The 27,500-nt window shown below is 36.0% G+C and overlaps 2 protein-coding genes across 7 annotated transcripts in view; one reads left to right on the plus strand and one right to left on the minus strand.

Moving 5' to 3' along the window:
• LOC130818519 (uncharacterized) overlaps positions 1-2,010 on the minus strand; it is a 2,055-nt gene extending 45 nt beyond the window's left edge. The window contains exons 1-4 of the mRNA XM_057684685.1: positions 1,680-2,010; positions 1,416-1,487; positions 675-1,326; positions 1-574 (exon numbers count right to left, since the gene is read on the minus strand). The exon at positions 1-574 is cut by the window's left edge and continues 45 nt beyond it. Coding sequence (XP_057540668.1) covers positions 1-574; positions 675-1,326; positions 1,416-1,487; positions 1,680-2,010 — 1,629 coding nt within the window. The remainder of the gene's footprint in view (positions 575-674; positions 1,327-1,415; positions 1,488-1,679) is intronic.
• A 5,966-nt stretch (positions 2,011-7,976) lies between these two features.
• Positions 7,977-26,589, plus strand: LOC130817353 (cyclin-dependent kinase E-1). Of its 6 annotated transcripts, none has more exons than XM_057683010.1 (16): positions 7,977-8,423; positions 10,674-10,784; positions 10,979-11,082; positions 11,168-11,210; positions 11,308-11,406; positions 12,596-12,665; positions 12,852-12,946; positions 13,088-13,121; positions 13,178-13,277; positions 13,519-13,596; positions 13,964-14,011; positions 15,817-15,849; positions 15,954-16,062; positions 25,529-25,750; positions 25,843-25,916; positions 26,172-26,589. In XM_057683010.1, the coding sequence occupies exons 1-15, from the start codon at positions 8,148-8,150 to the stop codon at positions 25,906-25,908; spliced, it is 1,488 nt and encodes a 495-aa protein (XP_057538993.1). In that variant the 5' UTR covers positions 7,977-8,147; the 3' UTR covers positions 25,909-25,916; positions 26,172-26,589. The 6 variants fall into 6 exon arrangements, with proteins under 6 accessions (XP_057538993.1, XP_057538994.1, XP_057538995.1 ...); XM_057683011.1 differs by having other exon boundaries at positions 25,846-25,916; XM_057683012.1 differs by having other exon boundaries at positions 13,193-13,277.
• The last annotated feature ends 911 nt before the right edge of the window (positions 26,590-27,500 follow it).

Here is a 27,500-nt window from a genome sequence, read left to right on the forward strand (position 1 = left end):
GAACACGACTTGTGCTTCTGTGATTTTCGGATGGTTATCCAGATCGAAATCAAAACCCGGTACTTGTTCTTGAGTAAATCTTTGCACAAAGTAATTTCTGATCTCCGCCTTTAGGTTTTCAACCCCAAGAACTCTCCTGCTATTAATGCTTACTTGAGTACTCTCATTTTTCTTTCTTTTGAAGATGGTCGCGGCATGGAAGAATTTTGAGTTGTGATCTTTTATGGTAAAGCCGTATGTTCTAGCTCTTTGTCTCCATACTCTTTCTCTTCTGATGAGCCACTGGTGCAGGAGGCTATTGGCTGCGTTTAGTCTGGCCATCTCCAAACTATCAAGCACTCTGTCATCGCTTTTTCTTTCAAGATCATGTATAACTACCTCAAGATCTGCGATTTTGTTATCCATGAGATCAAAATTTTCTTTTCGCCATGTTCTCAGGGGGGATTCAAGGAGCTTCAGCTTGTTGTGTAGCGGCACATTTGGAATGTTGCGCCATTCATTGACAAGGAAGAATTTAAACTGAGGATTCATGAACCAAGCGTCATAACATCTGAAGGGTTTGGGACCCCAGTTTCTGTGTGTTACCAGCATTTAAAAAAGAACATTTGCTGCTATCACTATTGCTGGGGGCCAAAACCGCAGCAAATAATGGCAAAATAACCGCAGCAAAAAACGTTTTTTCCACTAGTGTATGATCAGAGAGGAATCTATTCAGGCCCAACAAATTCAGATTCGGGAACATCCTCAGCCAAGTATGGCAGCATAAACCTCTATCAAGTTTGCTTTTCGATTCATTCCGTCGCCAGGTGAATTTCACACTATGTAAGGGTATATCAATCAAATTCAGATCTGCAATCCATTCCGAGAATTCTCTCATGCTACGGTCGCATCTAAAGGTTCCGATTCTTTCCCCAGCATGTAGCGTAACACTGAAATCCCCTAGCAGTATGATTGGCTTATTGATACTGTCCACCCTTAGTTTAAGCTCCTCAAACAGAGCATATCGCTCTACTCTATCGTTATGCCCGTAAATCACACCCACACAGCACTCAAAATTATATTCACTGATACACCCTTCTAGCAAGATCCATCTACTTCCCGTATGTTTATTTGAAGCGTTGAAGGTTTTCGTATCCCACACAGCGATCACACCACCCCCATTCGTATCAGTGGCATAGACTTCACAGATGTCGAATTCTTCGTTACCCCACATCCTCTTCATCCTATTTCGGAGAGAGTTTTTATGTTTACTCTCCACAAGTCCCATGAACGTAACCTTCTTCCTCTGTACTATCTTTCTGATCGACAAACTTTTCTCACCTTTCCCTATACCGTGAATGTTCCAAAATAGGCAATTCATGTTAAACCAGATACCAATAACACCAAAGGAGGCAAGGCCGGTTAAGTGGTTTTACCCTCCAATATGAGGATTCTTTTTGATTTTCTGAGGTCGGTTATTACAGCATTCTCATCATTTGATGAGATACCTAAGAGTTTTGCGGTATCCCAAGTTTTCTAGGCTTCCAAGGAGCTGCTTAATGGTGTTTGGGGCGGCTTTAAAGAGCTACTTGGTTGATGGATAACCTTTTGAGGTCGGCCCCGGGTTTTTGATGGTTTGTTGCTTACAGAGGGGGTCATCATAAAGGTGTTTGCGAGCTAATCACAAGGGTTAAGGATACCATCCGACAAGACCATGAGCCATCCTGCAGTTTCATTTACCACATTAGGATCAAACAACTCATGGTTCTCAACAGAAATAGGCCTACAACACATATCAGACAGCAGTGGGTCGATGAAATGATTAGAGCATTCGACAGAGCAGGTTCTGTTGTGTGAGTCTCTGAAACTCGAAACCTGCAACCTTCCCACAGGATCAGGGGATGTAATCCTATCAGACAACTGGGTTTCGATGATTGGGTCAGAGCACGCTACATTACAGTTGTTTTCCTGTGAGCATCGCAAACCCAGGCTCTGCATATCTCCACTTTGCCCCTGATGTGCACCTCCCATATCGGCTTCCTCCAGGTTATACACAGAGTTCCACTTTCTCTTGTTCTGACAGCATTCCTTATAGCTACCTCACTCTTTAACCCAAATATCACAAGTACTATGCTCAAAAAACAGTTTAACTCTGGTATCGATCCTATTTTGTGCCTTGGTCCTCACAAGTATACGGGCAAAAGTAAGGCTATCAAGATTTCCGATTCTATTGTCAATGGACAGCACAGGGCCCCATTTCTCCCCAATTTTCTTCACATTTTCCTTGGACCAACACAAAGGGTGTATACCAAAGCAATCAATCCAAACAAGTCTGTCATCAAACATTTCACCCTCGGACTATAGTCTAACATCATCAAAAACGGTCCACAAAGGACTGTCCAAAGTCACAGCTCTTTTGACATCATTTTCACAAGCAAAGACAATCAAAATTTTGGTAGGGGATAGTGAGAACATACCCTTTACAGAGTCGGAGATAGCAGAGACATGGTTTTCAATTTGAGCAAGGTGAAGAACATCTGTGTTTTCAGCAATAACAACCCGTTTCAGCATTGCAGCAGTGTCCCCCACCTTAGATACAGTGAGAGAAAATGCAATGGGAATGGTCTTGCTTTCCTCTTCTATCTTTGAACCCAGGTGCTGTTTATTTAAAAGCACCTCAGAGTAGCTTCGTTCATCTCTGAGCGCTGGATTATTGATCATTCTAGTCCTAGGGGCCTCGATTTCGGGGTGATGATTCTTGAAAGCGATACCCCCTTTGTTGAATCGAGCCATGGCTACCTTCAATTGTTTCCCACGAACAGAGAACCCATTAAGATTTTTGATAGCATTTTGTGCCTGAATTAATCGTTTAAATCTGACGAAACCAAAATAATCAGTTGTCGAATTCCGTTTCTTCCTTGAGATGAAGACATCTTCAATGTTCCCTTCCCGTTCAGAAATCGATTTTAAATACGAGGGAGATATACCAGAAGGGATGCAATCCACAAACAGGGTGAAGGAGGATCGGTTGGGCTCCCGGGGTCCACACCTCCACTGGAGACGGGAAACTCCCCGATTACCACCAGCACGATCGCTTATCTGTCTCGGATTCTTCGAATTCCTCCGGTTGTTGATTCGGCGATGATTATTTATTTCTGGGTAGCTTTTCCCAAAATTCGCAGCACCAAAGTTTGCTTGTACACCTCTGGGTAGACGAGAGTGAGAGTTGGGGTCCTTAATCAGGTGGGACGGGTGTCAGTATGTCCAATTGGGTGGCCGGAAGGAGGGACGGACTGCCAGTGTAGGATTTTTGAGAAGATGACCGTTTGTGAAATGACGTTTAGACTGTTTGACTTCTGGGTAATGCCTCTTCGCACGCAACGTTTGCCAGGAGCTCATTTTGAATTTTTTGTGTTATTATATATATATATATATATATATATATATATATATATATATATATATATATATATATATATATATATATATATATATATATATATATATATATATATATATATATATATATATATATATATATATATATATATATATATATATATATATATATATATATATATATATATATATATATATATATATATATATATATATATATATATATATATATATATATATATAACACCCTCAGAATAGGTCGAACTTTTAAAAACACCTTTAATGAAAAACATGAACCAAAACCTACTCATGGGAGTGTTACCGCCACATCTACTTCTAATAAAATAAATGTAAGGCTTGACAACAAAGAAATAACTTAATAATTTTAAATCCAACAAAGGGTCTTACAACATAAGAAAAGACTAAAACGTAATTTGTGTCCATATAAAATTTAAACAACCTAAGGTAAAATTTAAACTGAAATACGACTCTAGTAAAAGCTATATTTCTAAGTGATCCTCACTCCGCGATTCCCATGCAATCAATAACCTGTAACACAAGAATGCAAGAAAAAACAAGGGAAAAACTCCCAAAATCAGAAAAAATTGAGTAATTCCAACTCCATCCCGTAAGACGATTAAGTTTGAAAATGATTTAAGAAAATACAATATAATCAAATTGGAAATAATTTTAGAAAATAACATATAGCTGAGTTTAATAGAAAACAGTTTGAGAAAATAATGTATATATTATCACATAAACCAATTTATTAATTTGATAATTAATAATGACAAACACATAATCAATTTTAAATTTGAGGGAACGAGAACGTCAGTAGGCCGAGGCTTTACCCCTAATACCTACTTCAACAAGAGGTCGTCACCCCAAATAATTCAAGGCCAGACAACCCTAGTGTGCACACCCCTTCTACTTGGATCACAACAAATAGAAGGAAGACCAAACATCATATCAAGTATCAGAAATAATAATACCTGTCGGCAGCTATACTAACCAAACAGGGCAACCTGTTCATCACCCTTATACTTGGATCACAACAAATATAAGAGCTTCATTTCCCTCGTGTTACACTTTACGTGATTTAATATATTTTAATAATTAGTTGCGAGCACACAAACTTAAAATCAAACATGCATTATACATTATATTTTATGATCATAAATTTTTCCTAATAAATATATATCTCAGGAATATCCAACTGAAATCTCATTTTCCAAATCACCATTCTAACATCAATTGGTGGCAATAGGAATTAATATCATAAATATTTCTCTTCCAATTTAAATCGTATTCAATTTCGTTATCAAAATAATAATATAAATTTTATCGAAATAAAAATTATAAATTCAAGTTTGACAAAAATAATAGTAAATATAATTTGAGAATATATTAAGCATAACATCATATAAAATAATGTCATATCAAATTATGCACCCATTTAAACACATTAATTATCACTTAGCACATAATACTAACGGGATAGTCCTAATTAGATGGACATTGAGAATTACCTTGTCACGCGATCCTAGACAACGTACGCTTCTAATAATCTCTGTCTACGAATTCGTTGTCTTTAATATCGAAATCTTGTGTTTTCTCGACTTGAATTTTTAAGCAAATGGGAGATGGAAGAAGAGTTTGTGGGAGAAAAAGGAAGTGTGAGTAATAATGTGAATGAAATTAAGGGTAATTGATTTGATTTATAAGAGGTAAGTGAGGTTAGTTATGAGGTTTAGTGGGAAGAGTGGGAGGTTATTGTTAATGGTGTGGGAGGTTATTGTTAATGGTGGGTTATGTTTTTATTTATTTTTTATTTATTTTTTTTTTCTGAAATTTATTCAATATTATTATTATTATTCTTTTTTTTTTTAAAAGAAAGGATATTACAATATATATATATATATATATATATATATATATATATATATATATATATATATATATATATATATGTATATATATATGTATATATATATATATATATATATATATATATGTATATATATATATATATATATATATATATATATATATATATGTATATATATATGTATATATATATGTATATATATATATATATATATATATATATATATATGTATATATATATGTATATATATATATATGTATACATATATATATATATATATATATATATATATATATATATATATATATATATATATATATATACATATATATATACATATATATATACATATATATATATATATATATATATATATATATATATATATATATATATATATATGTATGTATATATATATATATATATATATATATATATATATATATATATATATGTATATATATATATATATATATATATATATATATATGTATATATATATATATATATATATATATATATATATATATGTATATATATATATATATGTATATATATATATATATATATGTATATATATATATATATATATATATATATATATATATATATATATATATATATATATACATATATATATATATATATATATACATATATATATATATATATATATATATATATATATATATATATACATATATATATATATATATATATATATATATATATATATATATATATATATATATATATATATATATATATATATATATATATATATATACATACATATATATATACACATATTAAGTAAGTGAGTTGGAGTGAGATTGCCAAGGAGTTTAGAGGGAAGAATATTAAGGAGATAAGTGGTCGTGTTTAAGGTGTGAGGCCAAAAAGACGGAGGAAGAGATGCATGACACAAAAGAGTACGAATTATGTTATTGATTGAGTGGATTTTGCGTTCGGATTTTCCATTTTGAGAAGAGGTATAAGGATAAGAGAAACGAAGATTAATTCCCCGACTAGTACAAAATTGATGAAACAATTTATTATCAAATTCACTCCCGTTATCACATTGGAAAGATTTTATTTTGAGTTCAAATTGAGTATTAACAAAGGTGGAATTGCACAAACACATCATATACTTGAGATTTACAAAGCTATGGTAAAGTCCACAAAAAATTAGTATAATTGTCAGAAAAAGGACATAATATTTGTATCCTGATGGGCTAGAAATATGAGATGTCCATCAATCACTATGAACAATATCAAAAGGCTTAGAACTCATAAACATAGAATTAAGAAAAGGAATTGAACATGTTTTCCCAAAGGACAAGAATGCCAAACAAAATTAGGATCTTTATTACATTGAATTAAACGAGAAGAATACAAGGAAGTTAAAATCACATTTCCCGGATGGTGAAAACGGGAATGCCAAACACTAGTAGACAAAACGGAAAATACCGATGATGTGGATGAAGTAGAGGAAGCTCCATGTGTGGACTGGAATGGATAAAGATCACCCGTGTTATTAGATCTTAGAACGATGTTTCCCGTTGCCAAGTCCTTCACAGAAAATCCAAAGGGATCAAATTCAACGGAAACCGTATTATCATGAGTAAATTTACGGACAGAAATTAAGTTTTTAATAAGTTTGGGAACATATAAGACATTTTTGAGAGTAAGGGGTTTTTGTGAGGAAGGAAAAGAAAGTTGCTCGTGACCATGAATTGGAATCATTTGACCATTACCAACAACAATAGCATTATTAAATTGATGCTTTAAAGGAAAATGTGGCATTAAATTACCTTGAGATCGGGTCATGTGAGATGTGGCACCGGTATCCATGTAAAATTGCTCATTTGGAGAAGAAAAAGAAAGAGTATTCATGGCTTGATCAATATCCGTAGACATATAACCCATAGAAGTATTAGTCCCGGTGTTATAACTCTGAGCCGGCCGTGGGCCAAGAAGTCTAGCAATAAAGGAAGAGGCAATGCTTTGTGTAGGATGAGGAGCCCATGGAGTAGTAGGAAAGGGGGCAAGAGGTTGGGCCCAAGGCTAATTGGCCCAGTAAGGCCATGGAGAAGAAGGCAAGGGAAAGAAGATGGGCCTGATAGATGAGAGTTACTGATGGGCTGAGGACCAAAAAAAGAATTGGGCCTGCTGTGGCGCTATAGTGGCTGGCCAAAGTTACTATTGAAACCATGATGGCTGCTACGGTTGTTCCGGCCACCACGTCGAGGCTGACAGTGGCCACCACGATGGTGGGGGGTACCACGGGACGTAAAATGGTCGGAATTGTCTTTAGGTGTGGCAACAATAGCCGAATCCAGAGCGGTAGAAGAGTGTTTATGGTTGGTACGCTCTTCCAATTTTAACATAGAGCGAAGAGTATCAAAAGAGGGAATAGGAGTCATGTGTTGAACCAAAGACCGAAAAGTTTTATTATCCGAAGTCAAACCATGAAGAACTTGAAGAGCCAAGCGATTATCGGAAAGATGCAGCAAGATTATTAAGAGAAGTAACAATAATGTATAAACTGATTTTACTATGTGAAAAAATCATACAAAAATACTATCATTGACGTTTCATAAAAATTAGATGCTACCATTTGAAATCTCCTATATTAAATTATTTTTTGGTAATTTTTGCAATAATTAAACCATTAAGTGTTATGTTGAATGAGTCAAGCGCACAAACAATGCAAGAAGTAAAGGGCCTCGCTTCTCATCTCAAAAGGAAAAACATAAAATTTTTCCTAGGCTAAAAAAATCAAATTGGGGGAATTCTACAAAACGAAGAGGGAAGAGTTAAGATTGGTATCATCCATTCTCATGGAAGAACATGCTTAATCGTAACAACACCATTCACAATGAGTAACAGAGGCATGTTGAGCAACCATCACCTTCAACAACATCATCAACATCAACAACAACATTCAAACAATAACAACAGCAGCAGTAACAAACCAGAATGGCTACAACAATACGATCTAATTGGTAAAATTGGGGAAGGGACTTATGGGTTAGTCTTCTTAGCTCGAGTTAAACCTCCTTCACCTCATCGTGGCAAATCTATTGCTATTAAGAAGTTCAAACAGTCCAAAGATGGTGATGGTGTTTCCCCTACTGCCATTCGTGAAATTATGGTTTTTTCCTTTTCCTTTTCCTTTTCTACTCATTTCTTTTGTTGTTATTGTTTAATCTGATTGTCTGATTTGTTTTTTTATTGGTATCTTTTTGGGTGTTTTGATTGTTATTTTGAATTAGGGTTTGTGCTGTTTTGCGTGTACAAATTTCCACTTGTTTTTGATTTTGGTTATTGTGTGGGTGTTCTGATTTTTGATTTGAAATAGGGTTTTTAAGACACATGCTGTTTTGACTATACATAATTCCACTATGTTCTTGATTTTGGTTTTTTATTGGTGTTTTGGTTGTTAATTTGAATTGGGTATTGTGTTGTTTTGAGTATACAGAATTTCACTATGTTATTGATTTTATTATTTTATTGTGTTTTAATTGTTGATTTCAATTAGTGTTTCATGGGTTTTCTCCTTTTCTCTTACAATTCATACCTTTTGTTGTTATTGTTTAATATGGTGGTTTGAAATGTTCTTTCATGTTTTCAAGATTGCATTTTCATTCTTTTATTTTGGTTGGCCAAGTAAGGATTGGGTTGTTTTTTTGATTGTTAATGTGAATTAGGGTTTTATGTTGTGTTGAACATACGGAACTCTACTGAGTTTTTGACATTCACAGTTTAGTTGCTCCAATTAAAATTGGGTCTTTTTTTGGATGCCTTTATACTTTTTGGATGGAAAAATAATAGCTTTAGAGTTTTGCTGGATTATGTGAAATTTCTCAATAGTAGCAGAAGTTTTTAAATTTTCATCAAGTAGTTACAATTCTTGATACCATGTTTACAATTATCTTCGTTTATCATTGGTGGGGCATTTTGGCCTAGGTTGTGCCAATATGGGGATGGGTGTATGGGAACAAAAAATGGCAGTTTGAAGACAATAGTAAAGCGGGTATGGAATACTATTAAGCATTGTATCCCAAATCGTCCCATGTTATATTAATGGGAATCAAGCATTGTTGCTTGGAACGACATTTGATTTGGAAAGGGGAACGGGAACGATAGCACGGAACACAACCCAGATTGACTCAGAAGCGATTGGGTACTACGAGATACATTATGTATAAATGATTATTATGCGTTAAGAAATTATTTTTAAGTGCACTTTTTTTAGATTTCTAGGTTTCATCTCGTTTTTTTCTCCCTTATTTTTTCTTTAATTTGTAAATGAAGGCTAAAATACCTTTCAAAAAAAGTTTTCTACACCGTTTCGTGGTGATTGGAAACGAATGTTCTTGGATTGCGGAACGTAGCTTACGTATCACGTTCCATGTAACTATGGTATCAAGTGAAGTACGCATACTACATACATGGTAGAAATAACGAAGTTATTAAATTATATCTAAATGTTCGCTTACATTAAAGTGTCGGTAAGGTGCTTTATTTGGCGTTTTAAGATTGGAAATATATACTTTAGTATATCGTTTGATTGCTATCTGAGGTTTTGAAAAAGGGTGATGGGGTTTTAAGACTACTCTGTTGATGATTCTTTGACCGCTATAGTTGTCCCTTTGAGGAAAGTATATCTTCTTTTCTGAGATTCCCTAGGGCCAGGATTTTACACACTTAGACATCTTTATAGTGTAAGATGTGCCAGCTTATATATGGTGGCTGATTGTTGTGGCTATTTGTGCTGGAAAATATGATGTAGTAATGAGTAATCTTATTTGTCATGCAGGAGCAAAAGCTCAACTTTTTAAGATGGGTTGTTTTTGAGTGGAACTCAAAGTGTATGGAAATCGATGTTGTGGTCTTTCTTAGTTTGTTAACTTCAGTTTTTCTTGTGTTGCCTAATTCAGCAACCTCCCCACAAATTGCAAATGATACACGATTCATAGGTTATTTTGGGCGTGTTGTAAATTCATTAAGCAGATTGGGTAAAGGTGTTCACACTTGTTAAATTCTGGGTTGGAAATGGAATTGAGGCAAACTTATGATTTCACTATGTTGGTTATACTGTGATGGGAGAGGTAGTAATTAGTAAATGTTGGTTTTATTCAAGGATTTGATGCAATGTAGTTAGTCCTTCGTGGCGTGCATCTAAGGATATCTTTTGCAATGTTTTTAACGAGTGTCATATCAACATATTAAGCCATTGTTTTCTAGATGGTCATTTTAAGTCTATTTTATTATACACATACTATCCTCTTGATTTTTTTACTTAAAAGAATCTCATTTCATTATACTGTTCATTTTGTGAAAGGATATTAAGATTGCTGCTTCTTTCGTTGGTTTTCTAAGCTCATTCCCTTCAATGCAGTTGCTACGAGAGATAACCCATGAGAATGTTGTTAAGCTTGTGAATGTACACATCAATCATATAGATATGTCATTATATCTGGCCTTTGATTACGCTGAGCATGATCTGTATGTGAGTACCTCATTCCTTATTTCAGTTAAAATTTAATAGCAGTCATTTTGCGTGTCTTTGTATAAGTCTCTATAACGTTATTGCATATTTGTGCCATTGTTCTAGCTGTATTTGTTTATTTTATTTATAGTTTTAGGGGAAATATGTGCTCGTTTATTTGCTCCACATTGTTGGGATTAATGTTGTTATTGCAGGAGATCATTAGATATCATCGAGATAAGGTAAATCAGCCAATCAATCAGTACACAGTTAAATCACTGCTTTGGCAGTTGCTGAATGGACTCAATTATCTACATAGGTATTCTTGGGAATTTGAAAAGCAATATTATATACAAATGTTATTTTCCCACAAATTACTGAATCTTTCGATGCCTTTGCTCTAGTAATTGGATAATTCATCGGGATCTGAAACCATCAAATATCTTGGTAAGACGTTGAATTTTGTTCGTCTAGTTTTGCGTTGGTGATCTCCCTAAATGATTGTGTTCTATGCTTATTATGTATTTTGGAATGTTCTTACAAGGTTATGGGTGAAGGTGAAGAGCAGGGGGTAGTTAAAATTGCTGATTTTGGATTGGCAAGAATATATCAAGCTCCATTAAAGGCGCTGGCTGATAATGGGGTAAGTAGTGGTACCGTTGTTTACATGATCCTCTTTGATGCTCTTGTATCCTTTAGCCCTTGGGGTATCATTAGTTATAAAGTGTAATTTAGGATCGCATTGTCATAAACCACATGTTGACTAATTCCTATTAAGTATGTATCTATTTATAGCATTATTCAAACTGAAGAGATGTGGTGAGAAATGGAGGAGGAATTATTGCATGGTCCTATGATTACAAACCATTGTGAGGGATAGGAGTTTAGTTTCCAAAAGATCTATTTTCTCGAGAGGGGGTTAAAATTAAATAGTCTTGTGATTTTTCTTTTTAGGGCATGCTTGGATTTGGTGTAAATATTTAAGGGGGAAAGAAAGTCAAACTAATGAAATGAAAGCAAATAGAGATGCATTTGAAGTAGTTGAGATAGTTATCAAGAAGGTAAAATGAAGGAAATAGAGCTCGCTTTATTTTTCATTACTTTGCAACCATTCTTCCACCTCTACAATAATCAAATTTCACCAGTTTCTCATTTATCAACTTCATTTTTTTACTTTGACTTTTTTTCACCCCTTAAATATTTATACCCAATCCAAGCATGCCCTTAGGGTAATAAGATATTGTAAGTTGGTTTAGGAGGTTTGAATGGCAACAAGTGGTTTCTTAATACAGTAGGCAGCCGGTTGCACATCATAGTTTAAGATGTTTGCACTTTAAAGAACAGTCTAGTCATCCAGATTTCAGATTATTAAATGGTTGAAGTGATGATGTACACTTTAAGAGTTTGTGTGACATTCAGTGTGGTTGGTAGAATAATTGTCTGAGCTCCAAATTGTTACTTGTTGATCGTGTTGTGATAGTATCTTGGAAGATGAATAGTTTTGGTTCTAGGTTCACAAATCACAACAAAGTTAACAGACACCATGAAATTTTCAAGTGTGTATTTGTAGGACACAAAGTGCTTCTAAATGTATGTGTTTGTCGGACACCAATTGTTTCTAGGTTCATTTGACGAGGGGAGATATTGGATATTCTCTTTTGTTTTGCATCTTTATCAAAAATATTAGGTCTGTCAAGTTGTTTTCTGATTCTCTTTATGGAATTTCTGAAGGATATCTATTTTTGTTCTTTGAGGATTCTGAATATTGTATGAGCTGGATGGTGGTTGCTTTTTTCTAATTTAGCTGTTTTATCTGTGAATCATTCATGCAGGTTGTGGTGACAATTTGGTATCGTGCTCCTGAGTTGTTGCTAGGGGCTAAACACTACACTAGTGCTGTTGGTATCCCTTATATCTAGTCTCTGCTCGATTATGCAAGTTATACATTGTTTCATTCCTTCATGCCTTGCTTTTTTCTGGGCATTACCTAATGTCTTGGATTGTCATTTCCCCTTATTTTTGTACAACTACTGCTTTCCTTCGATCACTGGCTAGAACCTGACACTGTATGCCTTTCATATGCATTAGATATGTGGGCTGTTGGTTGCATATTTGCTGAGCTTCTGACTTTGAAGCCATTATTTCAAGGTACAGAGGTCAAAGGCACACCAAATCATTTTCAGGTTGGAAAAAGGTTACACTCCCTTTTTTATAGACTTTTATATTAATGTTTGAGCTGTAGATTCAATACATAAGTTGATTTCTTTCTCTTATTATATTGCGTAGTGGTGTTGCTATATAATGTGGATGCCATTTGTTTGCAGCTAGATCAACTCGACAAAATATTCAAGGTCTTAGGTAAGCTAGCTAGCAAAAGCAGCTGTATTTTTCCTAATTACCCTATTTAAATCCAGAATTTGCTACCTTAGGTCATCCTACTCCAGATAAGTGGCCGATACTTGTGAATCTTCCTCATTGGCAACAAGATTCACAACATATTCAAGGGCATAAATAGTGAGTGAATTGCTCTTATTTCTCTCTCCTTAAGGACTTTGTGCCTTGTTTCTGTCTGAAATGGCAATAGCTGGTAGCTTTGATTTAAATAGTTTTGTAAAATCTTAAGCATCTTTGTGAGGATTTAGGGTTAATTCAAAACAACCTTTTTATCTTTACTAGGTCAATGCAATGTTGTATTTTTTCTAAGGATCACATTTTAAAAAATTGAAATTCATTTGAAATACTATGTTCTCTACAGTGACAATCCTGGACTTTATAGTGTGGTGCATCTCTCTCCCAAAACTCCTGCTTATGATCTACTATCCAAAATGCTTGAGTAAGTTCTGCTACAATTGTTTGAAACTCTGGTTTTCTGGGGATATGTGTGTTATGTGTATCGAGTATAAAGCTGTTAACTATTTTTTGCGTGAAAATGAGGCTGGGGGGAAGGGATAGGTCATAATTTTCTTTTCTTCTTTTTTTAATTTTTTTAATTTTTTTAGACCTTCTAAGTTTATAACATCTAAATCAATCATATGTTGCCGGAGGCCTGTAAGTTTCTAAATTACATTTTCATTTTATGGTCTGAACTTGTTATGTAGTGACCTCATTTGATTGGGATCAAATCGTTGGTAGTGTTCTTGTGGTCTGTACTTCTATTTGATTGATTTTCAAATCACGTCAACCCTTTACAATGTATGCAGATATGATCCTCGTAAGCGAATAACAGCTGCACAAGCTCTTGAGCACGAGTATGACTCCAATCTCATCATAGTAATTTTATCTTTATATCATAACTGAATTGTACTATGGTTGATAATTATGGTTGGCTTGAGAATCATGATTTTGCTAACCTAGACTAACCCTTAATTTTGTCGTTTTTATTACTCGTAATTGTCCTAACCTAACTAAAAGATCTTGACTGGTTAAAACTTATGTTTCATAAGCCTTTCACTATTGGACAGGATCGCAACTGGGGAGGTTAGCCCATGCCTACTCTTCCCTTCTTCATTCATTTTCCTTGTGCTTGCTTTGCCCTCTTTGTTACATATAGTATGTATTTGATTTATGCATACTTTTCAGTCTTTTGTTTGAATGTTTATTATTACACAATTTAGTTTTAAAATGCGCGCCTCCAAGGTAAGCTCTAGAAAAATCGTTTCGCTTAGTCTAAGCTCAGTTAGATACGAAAGGCGCATGCCTTATGCGCCTTGCACTTTTCTTCTTTTGTTTTTTTTTGCGCTTTGTGCTTTTTCTTTTTGAGCTTTTGGTTTTCTTTAGGGATAAACTTTAAAATATGTCATAGAACAATCAAATCAACATTGACTTAAGTTCTTCCACGTCATAAAGACCACCTTCTAGAATACCAACACCCCAAAACAACTCTAAATAGGCATTAGCCTAATACATATGTACAATACAAACAAAGCACAAGGAACCAAATTACGTAGTAAGGTCTCACAAAAAGTATGATTTAATTACTAATCAAGAACATACAACCTATGAACTTGTTAGTGGAAATTGGACTCAAACTCGAGCTACTTGAATCAAAATTAACCAAAGAAGTATCGCCATCACCATCCTCGATTGAAGTGGTGAACACATAATCCAAACTATCTAAGGTTGTACCAACAAGCTTATACAAGCCCTTATCATCAATGGATACTTTCATAGATATTTTGGAATACCAACCTTTAAGACTCTATCATCACCAATGCACCTAAAATCTTATTTATCTAAAGTACCAAGGGAAATTACATGTCAATTCAAACTTGTAATATAAAGGACATCAGAAAATGTTCTCACAACACCATCAAACATAATGAATCTAACATCACAATTATCAATCATCAAACAACTAGCCTCATTTCCCATAGTGACCTTTCTTCCAAACATATTTTGATAGAAATTTTGGGTAATGTTCAATATCATGGCTGTTCAGCACTTTGAAGACTTTGCTGGTGGTTAATTTGAAGTTTTTCTACTGTTAAAATCTTAAATCTTAGAACTTCTGTGAGATGCATGCCCCTCAACCTGTGATGTTTGGACTGACTTTCACCTGTGCTATACCAGTGTCCGTATAACCCGAGTAGGGATATGGAATACGGCTTGGGCTTATATGGGTGAAAACGGATGTGTCTTTAAAAGAAGACTAACATATGTGAGGTTTTCAAAAACTCTAGATCTCAAATTAAACACCAATCAATGACTAACAACAAAAAACAGCTAAAAATAATGAGACAATGCCAAAGCCTTGATCTTGTAAGATGGGGTCTACTGCATGAATTATGGGTCAATCTCCTATAGTCATCAACAAAATTCCTCTTTTCATGTATTTTTCTGATGTTCCTCCTAGCTGATTTCCTATTCAATTAAATAGAATCATTTGAAAAGGTAGCTTTTATTATATGATGTTTTTTTCAGTTCTCAAGCATCAGTTGATTGAAACGTTAAATTTAGCACCTTCTATAAAGAATTATGCTTTATATTATCTTTGCAGACTTAAAATTTTTTTGCTTATTAATATCATATTAATGTCTTTCTTGGCTGCATACAGGTACTTCAAGATGGAGCCTTTGCCAGGTCGCAAGTAAGTTCTCATTCTTAATTCAGCTATTTTGATCTTAAGGCATGCCAATGGTGCATTGGTTCATTTGTTGTTAAAAGAGAGTAACCGTTTTGAAATCTTTTTAGTGCATTTGTACCTACTCGACCTGAAGAGAAAGTTATCCATTATCCTGCTAGACCAGTTGACAGCAATACTCAATTTGAAGGAACAACAAATATTCAACCTCCACAACAGGTACAAATATCATTTTATTGCTTGTAGCTTCTGAAAATCCACTACTATGGTGTGAAGTTTATCATCATAAGGCTTTGTTCTGTTTGTTGTCACTTCTTCGGCTATCCTTGCTTTATGGTCTTTGGTTTGAATTACAATAAAATATTGTAAAATGGCTAATTAAGGGTCAACTATAAACACGCTCTTTGATATTACAATGGGGAAGATTTGCATTTCTAAATTTATCAATCAAGGGTCAACTATAAAACCCTCTTTGTTATTACAATAGGATGATTGCATACATCCGACCGACCCCAACTCAAACTCAGCTTTGTGCGGGAGTCACCTAACTTTGGGTAATGACATGTTGTCACATCCTTTCTTTGTGTTGTTTTGTAGCTGTTTATCTCAATTTTTTGTCTTTCTAGTAAGTGTGTTGGACAATTTATTCTATGAGAAAAGTGAGATGAAGTTAAATTGACCATTGAGAAGCAAAATGGAGAGGTCCTTGCATTATCACTATTTTCATGAATGGTTTTAGCGTAGGAGTTGGTGCAAAAATGATTGAAGTGAATTGTATGCGCATCTATTATGGGTAGAGAGGTGGGGGTGGTGTGGAGATGTTTGATTTGTATAATTTGAAGTGGTTTTCATTTCTAATTCTTATTCATGTGAAGTTTCACATGATTTTTGCTACCAAGGGTCAATTAGAAATTACTTTATTGTTAGTGTTATCACTAACACAGGTAAGGTTGAATACATCTAACCCACAAACCCCACCCTGGCAAGAGCTAGTTAATGACATTGAAATAATAAAATGAAATGAAATATTATATAACGATCTAAAAACCCTATTAAAGAGAGATCTAATCTCTAATTGTCCTTACTCAATCCTGTAAAAGAGAAATCTAACCACTTTGATGAAACCCCTTTTCTTAAACTTATTCATCATAACCACACAAGTGTTTAAATTATCTACTTTATTCCAGTTCTTTCTGTTAGTAAAAACTTTGAACAACAATTGTAGACTACTCTCAGATGGTCTCAGAGTACTTGGTCTCAGAGTACTTTACACTATTTTCCCTTGTTCTTGTGTGTGTTGATTGTTTGTCTGGTTCCTTGCTACCAAAGGAGACACAGCTTATTTAGAACATTTTTACTGGAATTGATAAAATATTATGTGCCATTTTGTGTTATAATGGACCATTTTAGTAGCTAGTATTTCTACAAGGGTGTTATAGACAACGAGCTTCCCACCACAACACACATGCACAAAAACAGAATATAAACAGTAGCTTTGACAATGTTCGAGCCTTGTCCAGCTCCAAGGTGTTTCTCTTATTCAATTCTTAGATGATGAACAAAATACAATAGTGTTGGCTTATATAGCCCAAGGCATTATTCTAATAACTACCCTTGACAACTATACATTTCAGCCTAACTACCAAAACAGAATTAACATGACAAGGAAAATAACCAATTCTACCCCGCACTGCAATCTTGGCTATTTACCCTTTCCACCTTCCTTTTATTTCTTCTTTCATATGTAATCAGTTGTCTCTGCTTCATAGCTGGCGTGACAATACCCGCCCCAAAGATACCACCTTGTCCTTAAGGTGAGCGTCGGAGTAAGTAGTTGACATTTTAGCATATCTTCCCTGTTGCATCTGACTTGGGCTTTCCTTCCCACTGAACCAAAACCTCCAAATGTTCTGCATCCATCAAGCCCTCGTACTTGTAGTATCTCCTGTAGTTGTGTTAGTCCTTGCATATCCGCAGCTATGGGAGGTACCAAGGTAGTTGGTGAATCAGCCCTAGGGGCTTTTTTTAGCTGCAAGACATGAAACACTGGATGTATTAAACATGAACTGGGAAACTCTAATCTATATGCAACCTTTTCAATCCGTTTCACAGCTTTGTAAGGGCCATAGTGTGTCCATGCTAGCTTTTGCGTGGGCAGCCAAGGATCTTTGCTTGTAAGGTTGTAGTATAAGAAACACTAGCTCTCCTTCATTAAATGTAAGCTCTCTCCATCCCTTATCCGCATAGAACTTCATTCTTTGTTATGCCTTGACCAAATTGAATTGTAATTCTTCTAAAATGGCATCTCGTTCTTGAAGCAATTGATTTATACTATCCACCTTTGTTTGACTATGCCTCAAATGAACTACATGTGGAGGAACCCTTCCATATAATGCCTTATCTGAGGTGTGCGGGGAGGTGTTATAACAAAATTTCAGCCCAATGCACCCATGTTGCCCACCTCCCAGGTTGTCCATTCGCAAAACATCTCAAGTATGTTTCCAATGCCTTATTTACGATCTTCGATTGCTCGTCGATTTGTGGGTGATATGCGGTACTACGCTTGAGAGCTGTATGTTGGAGCCGAAACAGCTCTCGCCAGAAAATACTCATGAAACCTTGTCTCGATCGAAAATGATAGAATGTGGGAACCCATGGAGCTTTACCACTTCTCTAATGAATTTGTTCGCCCCCTTCAATGCCGTGAATGGATGTGCGAGAAGAATAAAGTGAGCAAACTTTGTGAGCCGATCCACTACTGCCCTCCGACTTAGGTAAGCCCTCAATAAACTCCATGGTAATGTGTTCCAAAACTTGTGTGGGAATAGATAATGGTTGTAAGAGACCCGTCGGTTGACTATAAGATGCCTTTGCCCTCTGACAAATGTCACAGTCCTTCACAGTTGATTTGGCCTCTCATGCCCTCCGAATACCACTTTGCGGCTACCCTTAAGTAAGTCTTAAGTTCCCCTGAATGATCTCCCATAGGAGAGTCATGATACTCTCGTAATATAATGGGTATAAACGGTGAAGATTTGGATAACACATATCTTCCCTTGTAAAATAACTTGCTCTCCTCCAGGCTAAACCATCTAGATGTGGTTGTTCCCTCTTCTAAAGCTTGCCAAATCCTGACCAAAGCATGATCCTTCCGTACCTCCTCTAAACAACTCAACAACGCTCCCAACTCCACCATCGCTTGAGGTCTCCTTGATAGCGTATCAGCTAACCCGTTTTTCTTTCCCGGGCTGTGCGCAATGGAGAATTCATGCCCAATTAGCTTCATCATTCACTTATGGTACTCACTCCCAACTTTTCGCTGTTCCAACAAAAATTTCAAACTGGTTTGTCTTAATCTCAAATCGCCTCCCAATCAAATAAGGTTTCAACATTTGATCCGTCATCACTATTTCCATCAACTCCTTCCCGTAAATCGGTTTGCTACTTTCCCTTACCCCAAAAGCCTTGCTAAAATAAGCAATTGGATGGTGGTCTTGCATCAAAACTGCCCCTAGTCGTGTCCCACACACATCCGTTTTGATCGCAAAGGTTTTTTGGAAGTTAGCCCGAAGGGCATGACCACAAACTCATAGTGTCCTTCGTGGGTTCGGAATGCGGTCTTGTGGATGTCTTGAGTCCTCATACGTATTTGACGATATGCAAATTTGAGATAAAGTTTAGTAAAAATTAGCAAACCATGCAATTCATCTTACAACTCATCAGTGGTTGGGGTATGGGATACTTGTTGGGAATGGTTGCCTTGTTCAAAGCCTGATAATCTACACAGAATCGCCACTATCCATCCTTCTTCACCAATATAATCGGGCTCGAAAAGGGGCTAGTAGATGGTTGTATGACCCTCGCCTTAAGAATATCCTCCACCATTCTCTCTATCTTTTTCTTTTCAATGTGCGAGTATGGGAGGGGCCTCAGATTGATGGGGTTGCTTCCCTCTCTAAGGTTTATTTGGGGTCGTGGGTTCCTTGTGGTGGTAGGGTGTGGGTGGGCTGGAAAATAGTGGGATAATGGCTAACGACCTTGGTTAGTAACTGTGGTACAATCGGTTTAGCAGCTGCCCCTTCTATCCCTTGCACTCCACTAATACTCCACCTTCTTCCATATGTATTTCCGTCAAGATAGCTTTCAACGATACCCTTGCTCTTCGTAGCGATACATCACCCAACAAAACTATCTGCTCATTGTTCCACACAAATTGCATGTGTTGGGTCTTCCAATTGGTGGTCATCGGACCCAACTTCTCTAACCATTGAATTCCTAGTATCACGTCCGAACTTCCCAACGGAAGGGACAAGAAATCATCCCTGATTTTCGGCCCCTGCAACCTTGGTCTCAAGCTGCATTCCCTGACCTACAATTTCCTCTCCTTTCCCTAAGATCACTCGATACTTCCCGTACTCTTCACTGTCCGACTTCAATTTTTCAACCAAATGGGTTGAAATAAAATTGTTAGTAGGCTTTGGATCAATCATTACCACCACCTCTTCATCCTCAATTCTACCCACAAGCTTCATAGTTTTAAGATTAGAAATTCTCATGACCGAGTTTAAGGATATCTTCACGAACTCCCCACTTCACTCTTTCCACCGTTGGCCTGTTCCTCCGTCACCGACGCCATCTCCTCTTCCTCCATCGTACCTATTAGCACACTTAACTCCCGCACAAAGAGTAAAAATGCGGTAACGGACGCGATTGCGGTAACGAAATGATGATGCGGTAACGGGAGTGATAGCGTTTATCGTAACGCCTAAATATCAGTCAAAACCAAAATATCTCTTGATAGGACACAAAACACGGTTATTTTTACCCTTTTACAACGCGAGAAATTTTGGTTCGTCGCTTTTAAAAACCTTTACAACGCGACGAACGGGATGCGATGCGACCTTGATTTTACACTATGCTCCCGTCGGCTGCAAATGTGTTTTCTCGATCACTTTTCATCACATTGAAAACATAAACCTATCTCCCTTCTCTATCGCACCTCCCTTCGCTGGCACTTATATGAGGCTGGGTTATGGGTAGTTGTAGGGTTAGGGTTCCAGTTAGGGTTTTTTATTGAATTGGGGCGAATTTAGGGTTATGGTTTGGAGACAACTGTGCGAAATTGGGGCTTAGGTTTGGGGTTTAGTTGAATATGGGTTCTGTGGCCATCGCCTTGCCGCCGGTACTGGTCCCAAGCTTTCGGCCGATCCATGACGTCGACACCAACTTCCGGTTAATCCTTTCCTTCCAGTCCATGGTTTGCTCCCAAGTGGTGGGCCCAAGACTCTTAACTCCTTTATGTTTTCATGCAACCCTCTCAAGAATGCTCTAATCAACATCGCCTACAGCACTGTGTCCAGGTGAGTAACCCCATCCACGAAATCCCTTCGATACTCCGCCATAGACCCGTGTTGCTCAACTGCCGACCATTGCTCATACATATCCCCCTCGTCAGATGTCCTAAAATGCCTTAATATCTTACTTCTTAAGTCCCCCCAAGACACCACAGGGTTTCTTGGATTCTCCCATCTATACTACATCAGTGCCTCAACCTCAAAACAGACCACTGCTCCCACCACCTTCTTTTCATCGGAAAGTTGGTAGAAATTGAAATATTTCTCCGCCTTCATATTTATCCATCCGAGTCTTCTCCATAGAAATGGGCAAGTCAAGCCTCTTGTTTCTCCAATTACTTCCTCCATTTCCCCCTTTCTTGATTATGAACATGGTGTTATTAATACATCTCCTTCCTCTCCTCATTATCCCCTCTTCTCTTCTCTTCTTTTTGCCTCAATTGGTCATGTACCAATTGTGTATCCTTCTCCAACGACTTTGTTTGCACCTCTAATAGTTGGCCAAAGTCTTGTCTGTAATATCTTATTTCTTGGACATTCTTTCCTCCAATGCCTCCACTTGTTCAAAGAATAGGTCTTTCATCCGTTCAAGATCAGCCTCAATTTGCTCCAGCCTCTGTTGGTTGGTCGGGTTCCCTATAAGATCAATGGCTCTGATACCAATCAATATGTTATAGACTGCAAGCTTCCCACCACAACAAAGATGCACAAAAACAGAATATAGACAATACGTTTGATAATGTTCGAGCCTTTTCCTGCTCCAAGGTGTTTCTCTTATTCAATTCTTAGATGATGAACAAATACAATAGTGTTGGCTTATATAGCCCAAGACATTATTCTAATAACTACCCTTGACAGCTGTACATTTTTAGCGTAACTACCAATACAAAAATAACATGACAAGGAAAATATCTAATTCTACCCCGCACTACATAGCTGGCTATTTAACCCCCCTCCACCTATTCATTTCTCCTTTCATATGTAATCAGCTATCTTTGACGAAGGGCTTGAGATCAATCTTGTTAAACCGATGAACAACTTGTAGGAAACATAAGATGACATGCTCTATTTTTAGAGTAGACCATCATCATCAGAGTACCTTAACAATAAATCATCACCAACCTTATAGTCTGTTGCTAAAACCACACTTTAAGGTCTTATATACAACAATCATGAGTAAGCATTTGGTTGAACTTTAAGTAAGAACCTATCATAGTGCTAAAATGTGGTTACGAAAATAGTTGCGTAAAGGACATGGTGATGAATGATGCGATTTCCATACCACCAATTATTGGAATATCGCTTGAACGACCTAAAACACGGATATTTTTCACCTATATAATCCGGGTAAATAATGGTTTGGTAAACCTTTATGATAAGGCCTATACAATTCCATGCGGTCTTGTTTTTGCACTATGAAACCTATGTCTTAGTATCAAGCTTTTTATTGGAGTTCAAGTATCACTCTAATGGAATTCCTAGACTTCAGAAGGCAAATTGAAACATTGTACTCCCGCATGTGTCATACTTTACTTTTTGCATGCTATTCAAAGCAAAATTTGAGCTTCAATATTTCTATATAGGCATTATAAAAAATTTTAAAAATTGTATCATAAAAAACTATGCATTAAGTCGAATCTAACAACATCCCACATGAATAAACTTTATCTTTGATTTATCCATCTATAAGTTTATCTAAATTTCTCTCTCCTAAGTGAAAAATTCTATTGCGGAAAAACAAAAGAGAACAAAGAGAGTATAATTTTTTTAACCAATTATATTTATTATGATATACATGAAGTAGCTTATATCTTCAAAGTGGAAATATGCCACACCAATTCGATACCTTTCTGGAGAAGCTTTTTGATCTCACACTTCAGACTATCCAATGAACTATCCTTAGAGCATCCTTAGCAATGACCTTTTCCTAAAAGTTCATCTCATTTTTTATAACTTTTCTCTCTTCTAAAAATTATCTTTTTACCTATTCTTATTAACAATGACCTTTTTGTAAAGTTCATTATTTTATATCTTATTCTCTATCCACACATATTGTCTCTCTCTATTTATTTATTATTTATATTTAGTTTCTTAATAATTATATTTTATTAAAAGGAAAATTTACTATTTTGGATATTTTGATGAATATAATAAAATGAATTTGAAGTATTTTGTGAAAATAGAGGAATGTTTTTTTTAAAAAATAGAAAATAGCAAAGAAAATAAGAATTTCTGAAAATGTGTCAAAAACCTATAAAAATTGGTCTTATTTTATAGATCTCGAAAAAATATGATTGTTGGTATATTTATTTTTTAAAAAAAATTTATTTAATTAATACAATAGCCTTTCAATATATATATATATATATATATATATATATATATATATATGTATTATACTCACCCAATGGAAGTATGACACGCAGCACACTTTCCTCTACCCTCCTGCTAACATGTCAGGCATGCCCCCCAAAATTTTCTTATCGTCAATTAAAGAGTGACATGTTGCATGCCTTTTGAAATCAAAACCCAGCGAACGTTTGCAACCGGGTCATTTGATGACCATTTGGCGGGACACTTTGGATGAACGACCTAATTTAGGTCATGGTTGACAAGATAAAGTCAATGTTTGTCCCAATGAACTTTCGAAAAGATCATTGTTAAGGATGCTCTTACTACTAGTACCAGTAGATGTCATGCTATGTGGTTCACATTTTGCATAATGCTTTGCTTTCCTCATTGACAGGCACTTCCAGCTGCCTAAGAAGATGCCTAGGCTGACGGCCTAACTTAACTTGGAGATTATGATACTAGTTAAAGTCAACGAAAAATAAAGGAAGATATTATTTGTCAAGCAATCCCGAGGCTTATTTTACTCTCATGAAAAGCCAAAAGGGAAACTAAAGAAAACAGTTTCTCACCAATTTCATGATTTCTCTCTCTATGTTCATAATCTTATAACAAAATCTGAACACAAGCATTCTCTTACTTCCTAGCTTCTCCAACAAACCTTCTTGGCCTTTTTTTAATTATTTCTCATCTAACTGAATGTTGGCAACCTTCTACAAGCTAACTGCTACCATGTTTTGTAGTTCCCATGGTGTGTCCTCGCTAGGCTAGTTCACATTGATAACCATTTTTATCGCACTTAGCAGAGACCCTTCACCCTCTTATGTCTTTAGTGCAAAATGTTACCCGTATTAAGAGCTACTATAATTGGAAGTTTTTTTGAAGGTCTTTGATTTGCATCTCTTGTAAGTTGCAATCTTTGAATTGATATGCTTAATTCAGATTAAATCATTTGCCTCAATGTGATCTGCCACAGGGACACCTCCTCCCCCTCTTTCATCATTTTGATTGGGTAACAGCCTCTGTTACTATCGTATTCTCCTGATCACATCTGGCATAGCATCAGTAACAGTCCATTTGTGATTTGCACTCCAACATTTTCAAGCTTGTCAACTTGAACACTCAAACCTAGATGTGGCCACATAATTTCGCCTTCTTTTTGGGAATTGCTGATGACCATGAGCAATCTAATGATCCTCTTAATCGCAGATCAAGAACTACCATCATTTTTAGCATCACTATACCTAGTGCACTAAGGTGCATAAGATCATCCTCCAAGATGAGGGTCTCTTCTCTCTTACCAAAATCCTGTTCCAAAAATCTCCAACATGTATCAGATGTAACCATTCGAGCTCTAGTAATGATTAGATATGTAGACTGGTGGAGAAAGATCTGAATCATCTGATTAGATTTTTCAAACCAATGAGGAAAATCAAAAGCTATTAGTCTTATCAGGCTAGAGGAAAAATAATTGATAATTTCTCTGTTCACTTGGAAAATTGATTCTGTTACCTTTGGATAGTGCGCTGAATTCAGATGAATGACTTAGGATGAGAGTATGTTTTCCATTTCCTCCCTTATTTATAAGACCCCTGGGGTTTAGAGAATTTATAACATGGTGCTTTGATATAGTGAAGGTTATTGTGTATTGCAGTGCATTTAACAACTATTAAACCTAGTTCTTCATGTTCCTTCTGTTTTATGACTTACGGATTGGAGTAGTTTCAACCATTAAGACATCTGGGAACGTGTTTATGAACTTACACCTGCTATTTATATGCGTTGGCAAATTTTCTGCCGGAATGACGAATCTTTTCTGTTAAAAATTTTTGGTGCTTGCTTAAATTTCCTGTCAGTTTGCCTGGCATATCTGGTGCCTTGTTTTTATTGTATGTACGAAGTTTGAGTATGTTTGTAGTCGTGTGCTGTTTGATCTAGAAACTAATCAGTGCACGTGCTTATTGGTTCATGATTTCTATTAGGCCCCACCTCCAAATGCAGTGGCTGGCAATATGCAAGGCTCTCATATTGTCCCTAATAGAAATGTACCTCGGCAAATGCCACTGGTTGGTATGCAAAGAGTGCAGCCACAAGGCATAGCACCCTATAACATTTCGTCTCAGGCTGGAATGGGTGGTGGAATGAATCCTGGAGGCATGCCGATGCAGCGAGGTGTGGCTTCTCAAGTTCATCCACAGCAACAGGTTATACTGCTTAATTTGAGTGGTATCTTCAAAACTAGGTGATGCTATTGCTGCTTACTTGTGTTCTAATCTGTTTTATCATTTCGGAGCAGCAGAGACGAAAGGATCCTGGAATGTTGTCTGGCTACCCTCCTCAGCAGAAGCCAAGAAGATATTGACTATTGAGGTATGCCAAGATATAGAAGTTTGCTTTATCACATAACCGTAGTCGTAGTTATTTTCTAACAGTGTCAATGTCCACTGAGGCAGTGTGGGCCCTCTACTGAAGTATATGCAAAATCGCTTGTTGAAAAAACATTAGACATTTTTGAAAGAGATTTTCTTTTCAGTTCTCATGCTGGAAGATACAATTACCAAGAGAAATTTGAGGATGGTACTTGAAAAAGTCGTAATCTTGTCTTGAATTCTTGATGTTCTGCAGGCAGATTATGCTCTGGTTTTTGCTAAATGAAAGAAGTTTCACAAGCTGCAGCTTTTGCTGTTATTCATGAATTGATGTGTGCTCGGAGGCAAGTTTAGAGTATGGTCTCTGCCTTAAAATGAGATATTGCAGTTGGAGACAATGCTGGTGAATCGTGTTTTGCTACGAATTCAGCTGATTGTCGGTGAGCCAAATACTTCGCTTTAATGATTACTGTTGTTGCATCATAAGTTGCCACAACCTGTTCCAGCGCCGCTTAACAGTAGACTGGCTGTACACACTTTGTACATGAGTCCCAAATCCGAAACCTCCCCCCCTCTCCCTCCTAAACCTCTGTAATTGTATCTCTTAACATTAGCCCTATTTGAATGTATTTACCATGATAGCGGACTGGATGAATGAGAATTTAGTTGGACAATCACTGGGACTGATTTATAGTTGACTTTGTCGCTATGGCATTAAGGTGGTGTTTGGCAATTGGCTGTTGGTTGTTAGCGGTTGGCTTTTTTAGTTGGTTTGTTTGACCAGCCGGAAGTGTTGGCTGTTTTTGTTGGCTTTTAAAATAGCTGAAAAAACTAGCTTTTTGTAGAGATGTTTGGTAAATTTAAGTATTGGTTGTTGACTGTTTCTTAGAGAAAAAGTGGGTCAACAAGCCAAAAACCAACCAAAAAAGCTATTAGGAGCAGTGTTTTCATTTTGGCTTAAAAGCCAGTTTTTCAGCTGCTTTAAAAGTCATTTATCAAATACTTTTTTTTGGCTATTTGACCAACCAACAAGTCAAAAGTCAAAAGTCAACTAAAAACCTAAGTCAAAAGCCATAAACCAAACACCTCCTTACTGAAGTTATCTATCCTCATCGTAATAAGCAAGTAGCTACTAGTTTATACAACTGAAAGGTTAAAAGAAAAGACATTTTGAATTCATAATGTTCTAAATGTTTTTCTGATTTTTGTAAATCACAATGTTTTTAGGAAAAAAATTAGCTAATACACAGATCTTTGCCTCTTTTGTCGGGCTCATCATTTTGGTTCTTTGGAGTTTAATTAAATTCAAATTCTTCTCAGATTGTTAGTAACATAGATATTCCAGCTTGTGTATAGTTGAGATCTTGTAAAATTATACGTTATGTGCGCATTACTTAATTACTCATATATTTGCAATAGGAAAAATTACCCTGAATAATACGAATTTTCACTGATTTCCCAACAATAATACGAACTTTCAATTAACCATGAATAATACCAACTTTGACATGTGTTTTCCCCTGGGATACCTGACCAGTTTATAACCGGGAGAAACGGTCACTTGCTCATTTTCTTCATCAATTTT

Source organism: Amaranthus tricolor, chromosome 7 (assembly GCF_026212465.1).
Source record: "Amaranthus tricolor cultivar Red isolate AtriRed21 chromosome 7, ASM2621246v1, whole genome shotgun sequence".
Taxonomy (NCBI): Eukaryota; Viridiplantae; Streptophyta; class Magnoliopsida; order Caryophyllales; family Amaranthaceae; genus Amaranthus; species Amaranthus tricolor.